This window comes from Thunnus albacares, chromosome 6, assembly GCF_914725855.1.
Source record: "Thunnus albacares chromosome 6, fThuAlb1.1, whole genome shotgun sequence".
Taxonomy (NCBI): Eukaryota; Metazoa; Chordata; class Actinopteri; order Scombriformes; family Scombridae; genus Thunnus; species Thunnus albacares.
In genome coordinates, this window is record NC_058111.1 from 18,969,782 (window position 1) to 18,978,359 (window position 8,578).

Below are 8,578 nucleotides of genomic sequence, written 5' to 3' on the forward strand. Positions count from 1 at the left end.
CCTAAATTTGCCTCTTGATGACTGTGGTGACTGAAAAGTTGAAATTATGAAAGTGATTTTACAAAATAAGGTATAAACCATCTTTATCTTCGTACCTCCTCTGTACCTTTGCCTTTAACTCACAGGACAAGCCAGTCTTGGCCCTGGAGCCTCTGGTGAAACCAGGGCTGGAGCCTCTGATGAGTCAACTTGACAACTGGAACTTTCCCATTTTCACTCTAATGGAGAAGACACATGGCAAGACAGGCTGTATCCTCAGCCAGGTGAGCACTAATGAGCAATGAAATGTTAGAACCCATATGACATTTGTTTTTATAAAAACACATCAATAGTGACTCAATTAAATGCAACTCATATTGACAGAAATGTCCACATGTATGTCATTAGCAGCTTTATAAACCATCATAGTGCAATTAGCTGTCAATTTAAGCAGTGGGAAGAGTAAATTTGCATCTTCAGCTTGCAACAACAACAACACTAAATTGAATTAAAGCAAAACTCAGTAGAGCAGGGTTAATTAGGATTATGAGCAGATTTGTCAGTATAAACCCACAAGTTCAGTGTTAATATCAGTCAAGAATGTGCTGAATTGCTCTTATCAGACATGACTTTACATCTAAACCTCCACAGAGCTGATTCACAGTAGTGATGATGTTTTCCTCATGTTGTGTCCTAGGTTTCCTACAGGCTCTTTGAGGACACAGGTTTGTTTGAGACCTTCAGGATTCCTGTACAAGAGTTTATGAACTACTTCCATGCTTTGGAGAATGGATACAGAGACATCCCTTGTGAGTTGACAAATTGTTTATGTGAATAAAATGATGTCCAACATTACCTTCATCTACCACAAGGTGGATGTATTGCTTTGTCAGTGAAATAAAGCCTCTCTAACAGGGCTGCTCTCTGCATCAGCAGTTTGTGGCATGTTAATAATGTTAGTTAATAATGTCCAGTTTGTTATATTTTAGTGCTAAATATCAAATTGATTCATGTTGAGAATGAAGATGCATAGACATTGTGCGCTGACAGGTAGCATTAGTTGTCAGAACATTTGACGGCATTGAAAGTCTTGTGTTTTTGAAAGAAATTTAAATAACAGTATATAACCAAAGTGAGACCACATACTTTTTTATTAGTACTTTATTACATGGTTTTTACTTTTTAAATGAAATTAAACTGGTGTAACTGTGTGTTATAAATAAACACTGTTTTCTGGTGGAAAATTATATTTATTCATTGTGCAAATAATTTTTATAGGTTTTCATAGCCCACCATGTTCACTTCCTTTGAAAACAGGAAAATTATGCCCTGGTCAGTGTGTTTTGCAGCATATCTCATCTATTCTTTATTTGGATCCCCATTATCTTGCAAATAGTGGCCACTAGTCTAACTGGGGTCCAGACACTGTGAGCAAAAATAAAACAAATAACAATTGATAATCACATTGATTCATAAAACAAACAAAAAAAGCTAAACAAGCCAAATATAGAGAAGTCTTGTGTCATATACCCAACAACACAGGAGCCTTGTCTCCATCCATTCTGTCATGTTTGAACAGGGTCAACATGAAACTTACCACCCATAACATTGACCAATGTATAAAAGGCAAAAAAGTGTTACTTCACCAATGTTACAGAAGGGGCTTTGCTGTTTGTTTTTTTTTGCCAGTTTAATAGCATCAAACTGCTTCTTCTCCAGCTGAGCAGCAGCATGTTTGAGATTTCATCTTAGTGGTCTTACTGCCCTCCACTGGTGGTGAGTCAGCAGTTTATTTTACTCTCCTCAGATCACAACCGGATCCATGCCACTGACGTGCTGCATGCTGTTTGGTACCTCACCACGCAGTCTGTGCCAGGCCTGCCCACCCTGCTGACTGAGAACGGGATACACACTGGTGAGGAGTTTTTTTATACTCAAGACCAAACTTTTAACCCATCACCTCTTCATTAAATTAGACGTAATTTAATTTTTTTTTGTTGTTGTTTTATTTTTCTGGTATTTGCTGGTATATAATAAAAGGTTGAACTTAATCTGCTGACCCAGCACCAGAATTCAACAACTTCATCCATCTATATTTACTTTTTTTATGTATAAAGTACGATGTCAAAAGTTCAGTGTCATAGCAAACATAGCTCTTGTAATTTCACTTTCACCTTCACATTTTATTTCTGTATTTATTTTCTCTCCTGTTGTTGCTTGATATTGTTTTATCACTTATGACTCATTCTAACAGGTGAATTGAGTCAAAATGCTGAAACTTCCTTCCAGGATAAAACAGTCTAAGAGCACCATCAGTGACTGGGGTTTGAGCTTTGTTCTCTCTCTGCCTGTAGACTCAGAGAATGGCATTACTCCTGGTGCTACAGGCTTCTTGGTGTCCAAGATGAACTCTGTGCCAGAGGAAGGTTATGGCTCCTTGTCTGGCCTTATCCCCAGTCTGGAGCTCATGGCCTTGTTTGTAGCCGCTGCCATGCATGACTATGACCACCCTGGAAGAACCAACGCCTTTCTAGTAGCAACCAGTGCACCACAGGTAAATAAATGTCGGTCTGTTTCAGTGGCCCTGGAGAGGAGAGAAACAAGGGTGGCTTCCATTGAAATTTCTTGTTATCAGTTCAATCAAACTTCAGTATACTGAAGTAACCCATGTAAGTGAATACAGAATATGTGTAGAGTTGCTCCCACAAGCCAACACCAAGCTTATAAATGGGAGTAGAATAGCAATACCCAAAACTGCACACAGAGCCCCAAACCAGCTACTATTTCAATTTCTCTGTGTGTTATGGGAAACCAGCTGTGACCATTTCACACACAGCACCTCCAACAGCTGCAGATGTTATCTAGTGAACTAAGACGGATCAATCTAAAACCAGCACTTTATCTGATATGCACTGGCAAGCAAAGAAGGTAGATATCAGCAATGCAGCAGACAATTATTAATTTGATCACGTTATTATCAAAAACATTCATGGCTTGGAGATGTTTTCTTTTTATGAAATATTATTTAGCATTGATAACAGCAGCAGATGACCATCAGTACATTAATATGAGTTTAAGATTAGAAATGAGTGCGACCTCATCTAGCAGCAGAAAAAAACATAAAATAGGAGCTCAGCAAATAATATGCAATTATAATATGAAGAATAGAGAAGGAAGGTCTCATATAAAACCGTTGTTTTGAGCTTAAATATTTTTGTGATGCACAGCTGAATAAGTATAATGTGTATGGAAAATGTGACTGCTTATCCTAGTTGTAAAGGTCATGTAACAAGAAAAGAAATGATGTGAATGTGAATATTCATAATGCTCAAACATGATGATTTATATTTCATCAGAGCTTGAAATTATGATAATGCACGTGCCAACCAATAGACAATTGAGAAATAAGCAAAATACTGCACATACAGTAGAGGGCAGCATAATAACTAAGAGCAGAAAAAAGGCTGCCAACAGAAACCATGATACAATCAGATCTGCAGGAGTGCAGCATGTATTCAGGTCATAGACACTTTGATTTAGGCCTTAAATGTCACTATTAATATTACTTTTTAGATTAGATTTTTTAACCTGCATCTAAACAAAGCTATGAGGTGAGAAAATGGACCATAGAAGCTTCTATGCTTGTCACCTTGAAAGCCAAGATTACGTGTTAATATCTCATTCTCTCTCTGCTCTCTCTTCTGCTGTAGGCTCTTCTATACAATGACCGCTCGGTCTTGGAAAACCACCATGCAGCTTCAGCGTGGAACCTCTTCATGTCTCGACCTGAGTATAACTTCCTGGTTAACCTTGAACATGTGGAGTTCAAGCGCTTCCGCTTCCTAGTCATTGAAGCCATCCTGGCCACTGACCTCAAAAAGCACTTTGACTTCCTAGCAGAGTTTAATGCAAAGGTAAACAAAAACTATCTAAGACATCCATGTTGTGTCTCTTTTATATCTTCTCAGCTCTCGTTGATTTTTTTTTTTGTTCCTGTGATAAAAGCAGTATTTTCTCCCAGGTTGTCCTAAATATAAGTTGACAATGAATCAGTAGGGGTTCTTCACAATCCATAACAGGGTTTCTCTTTTTCACACAAACCTTCCTGTGCATATGTCCCCAGGTAGGTGATGAAGGAGTGTCCGGTATTGATTGGACTAATGAAAACGACCGATTGCTGGTGTGCCAGATGTGCATCAAAATGGCTGATGTCAATGGACCGCTGAAGTGTAAGGAGTTGCATCTGCAGTGGACTGAAGGGATCGTCAACGAGTTCTACGAACAAGTATGGTCATAAACCTCTGCAGTCCTACTTTTTTTTGAGATCTGGCCTCAGTATTTAAAAAACAATAATTTCTCAAAAAGTAATTAAACAGATATCACCTCATGCATATTGCTGAGAGCTTACTGTATGGAGTACAGTCAGCACTTAATGATACCCAGTGACAAAAACGTTCAAAAGCTGTTGTTAACAGGAGTGAAAAATAAATAAATAAGTGTAAAAAAAACCTAAGCAAAAATGACGGGTACAGAAAAATAGAATTTTCTCTGAACTGAATTTACCTGAAATTTTTATAAAACAATGGGAAATAAACTTAAGCTTGCAAACAGAAGACTTTACTATTACAAATTTTACACAATATGTACATTTAAAACCCCCTGAACCTCAGCTTTGAGTCTTAAAGTAGATAAAATTGATATTTTTAATAATAACAATGTATCAAATGGCAATGTGTAATGGTTAAGGTGTCACTCATAGTGATAAACTAACAGAGAATCATCACCCCACTCAATTTCTTTTGTTTTGGTTCACTCTCACAGATCTCATAGCGTCGTTTTCAGCTGCAGCAGGCAGCTGTTTTCAGAGACAAAGCTCTAAAAATCTGCAGTACTGCTGCTCAGCACCAGCAAACAGACACACTTGGTTGTGGCTAGCTGGTGAACATAGTGGAGTATTTAACAGCTAAAGAGACAGATATTTCCCTCAGGAGTCAGTAGAGCTACAAAAAACTGAGCTAAAGGAGAGTGAATGTTGGACTTAACATTCACCATGTGGACAGAAACACAACTCCAAAAGAATGATAATGTTGCTCCATAGCTGCTGGAACGTGTAAATAAGCAACTGCTTGCTAACAAGTTCACCAAATCAACCTTAAAGGTGATATATACATAAGTGTTGTGTTCACAACTTGTTTCTGCTGCCCCCAAGTGGCCAAAAAATCAGTTCAGCAGGAGTATATATTCTCTGTAACAAGAAATATTCATGGCTTAATAAGCAACAATCAAATAAATCAACTGCATAACAGCACATCTGCAGAAGATTGGAATGTAGTGTCTTGCACAAGGACCCTTCAGGAAGGTTTTATGTGTGCAGTTTCATGCTCCCCTTGAACAGAAATAGAATAGACAAAAAAAGCACACCTACTAGCTCATGAATTTATTAGAGAATAATGTAGCAGGACACCTTGGCAACAAATCCCGCTCTTAATCAACAATGCCTCTGATTGGTCAGTTGAGGTAGCACCAAGCAAATGATAAAGATAAAATCTGATTAGCCTGAGAGCTATGATTACTTGCCTGACAATGACGTGTTGTTAGTGGAATACCACTAATTTGAGACTCTTAAGCCATAATTGAAGCTATTTTATGGAGTGCATTAATGAAGAGGCATAATGGTATCAGTGGTATCCATGATATTCGTTCTTCTCAAAACAAAATATCTCGCCATTTGTTCACTGATGTACAAGCTGTAAAAGAAGTTTGTTGCACAATGTTCATTTAACACTCAGCAAACTTATTATCAGCATATACTGTGTTTATTTAGTTTGTTTTTTTTAATGAAGATGACTTGTGTACCAAGGATATCATTCAGAACATTATGTAGCAGCAAGAAACCTCTAATCTGGGCTGTGCTGATTGCCGAGGGAAATGTCCTCCCCCTGATCTGTGTCTGATGCTTAACATTCTTCTATTTTACTCAAACCTTCTGTTCATTTCTCATAATAGCTTTGAGAATTATGTATGTCCTTTGAGAGACAGAGGGGTGTGCGTATGTTTTTCTCTTCAGAGGGGAGACAGATGACCTGAATGTGTCATCCTTGACAGTGCTCATTCACAGTCACACAAAGGAAGATCACAGGGATGGAACTGAGGCTCTCAGTTAGCAACAGAGTCAGTACAGATGTGCACACACACACACACACACACACATAGACACCCTTGCATTTACATTATATTATGCATTGCACCAGTAGAAATTTCTAGTAATGAAGAAACAACTCTCTCTCTCTCCACTCACGCTCTCTCTGCATTACTTACTACACATACTGTATAGATACACACACCTCCTACATGAACCACTAGTACAGTGCACTGACGCCATCCAGGTTTCAGGTTGCCATAGTGATGGGAGCCTTTGCTCCTCTGTCCTCCTAGTGAATCGCTTTGAAAGCCCTGACATCAGAAAACAAACACACAATACATAATTGTCACAATATATGAAAGCATCATACACATATGTCACATCAGTCACTATGAGAAACAAAAAAAGCCCACTTTGAGTCACCTTACTTATCAAGAAATGGTGAAAAATGATGGATAGATATCCCAAAATAGAAGAGTTCCTCTGTTTGTTTTTGAGATATATGTATTTGTTTTCTGCCGAGAAATAATTTCATATTATTCCATTATTGATTCTGTTGGGAACAATGTCTTTAGCTGGAATTGCTACTCTAGAGGTGTATTTTGACAATTACAGTACTTAAATCCTCAGTTTGTGTGAAGATGAACAGTGTCAGCAGGAATAAAATCAGAAAAAACAAATCCAAATATGAGATTTCAGCCGTCTTAGCTCACTGATACAGTATGCTTCCATCATAGCTCTGTCTTTGTGGATAGAGAACAGAAAGATATGAGAACAGAGAAATAGAAAAGGTGTGATTGAGAAGCATCCCAAGGCCGAGGAGGGAACAGCATGGCTCCACTTTGGCTTGTCTTCAGCTGGCCTCCATTCAGATGGCTGTCACACAAATGGCTCCTTCAACAAATATGATTACATACAGTACATCTGATATGGTGTGGGAAGTGTATATTTCATGGCCATGTCTAATTTCTCAGACTATTTTTATCAGTGATGACCTTGCGGGCAACAAATACATAGATTATAGTCACCATCACTGAGGCAAGTCTCTGCCAGCAGTCTTATTTGTATGATTGATAACTACAAATCAGCAATAGGATGTTTTTCTATTTGTAGTCTTGTTGACCTACTTACTGGAGACTGTAACCAGAGGCGCTGTATCTGGAACTCTCTGTGCTTTCCAGTAGAGCTGTACAGAGGACATACAGTATGTCTGAGTGTGTCATATAGTCATATAGAGTTTACTTACATGTGCAAGCCTGGGTAAATCTTAATATGTTGCATTCTTGCTTTTGTACTGATATAACAATACTGGTATGAATTCATATGATGCTATAATTTTCTTCATAAAGTTATAATTTGCTTCATATAAAATAATAAAGTACATGGAACAATTAAGGTGAATGGAAATACACGCAAAAAACATTCACAACATGAAAACATTATTTCTTATATTCAAGAAGTTTTGTGTTGTTGAACTCAATAGGCAAAGTAGTCTAATTTATGATTTATGATTCAGCCTGTTTTATACTTTTTGACAGTAAGAAATTTTGTAAATGGTTTGAATATGTAATCTGACAACAAAAGAAACAAAAAAGTCTGATTCTCTGCCACCCATAGAGTGAAAAGCTTTTGACATCAGAAAAGATTTTTTAAAAATATGTAGTAAAAATAAAGACAACATAATTACATAGAACTCATGTATGGTAAAACTTAACTTCTGGTTGATGATAATGACTGAACTTGACAGAAAAAGAGGCCTCATAATCTCTCCTTTACTCTCTACTAGTTTTAAGACATTTTGAAAAGTTTGAATTCAAAGAAAAAGTAATGTTCAGTGGACTGAATTGACTCAAGGATTCATTTCAAGCTTGATGTCATGGAGCTGTGGAAAGATGCCACAGATGAGAAAATTGTTCCTCTTTGAAATCTTATCATTATATAATATAAATGTTCCATTTTCCAGTATATTTACATTTTGCTATGATTGCACCTTACTAGGGTGACGAAGAAGCAAGCCTGGGCCTTCCCATCAGCCCATTCATGGACCGGTCAGCTCCGCAACTCGCTAAACTACAGGAGTCATTCATCACTCACATAGTGGGACCTCTGTGCTCCTCCTACGACTCTGCTGCTCTTATGCCAGGACGTTGGGTTGATCCACCCGAGGGAGAGGTAGAGCCAGAAGAGGCAAAGGAGGGACAAGATACAGAAGAGGAAGAAATGGCGGAAGAGGATGTATCTACAAGCTCTGACAACTCCCGTATGTAAACCATAATTATTCATTCATTATCCCCCCCAAAAAATCTCTTATTATTTTGAGTTATGTGTGACCTAAAATGATATCTGCCTGAGTGAGTATACATAGAGACCAAATAATGTGGAAAGAACGGCACACATTCACTAATCTTTAATCAAGCAGTGAGATTTATGTCCTGTAGATTAGTGGAACCTAAAGTG

The 8,578-nt window shown here is 37.8% G+C and overlaps 1 protein-coding gene across 3 annotated transcripts in view; it reads left to right on the plus strand.

Moving 5' to 3' along the window:
* The window catches only part of LOC122984555 (cGMP-inhibited 3',5'-cyclic phosphodiesterase A-like), a 61,473-nt gene that overhangs the window by 44,278 nt on the left and 8,617 nt on the right, over positions 1-8,578 (plus strand). For all 3 annotated transcript variants that reach the window (XM_044355079.1, XM_044355078.1, XM_044355080.1), the window contains 7 exons: positions 126-263; positions 677-788; positions 1,787-1,894; positions 2,334-2,533; positions 3,690-3,893; positions 4,103-4,264; positions 8,120-8,381. In XM_044355079.1, the coding sequence (XP_044211014.1) occupies positions 126-263; positions 677-788; positions 1,787-1,894; positions 2,334-2,533; positions 3,690-3,893; positions 4,103-4,264; positions 8,120-8,381 (1,186 nt within the window). The remainder of the gene's footprint in view (positions 1-125; positions 264-676; positions 789-1,786; positions 1,895-2,333; positions 2,534-3,689; positions 3,894-4,102; positions 4,265-8,119; positions 8,382-8,578) is intronic.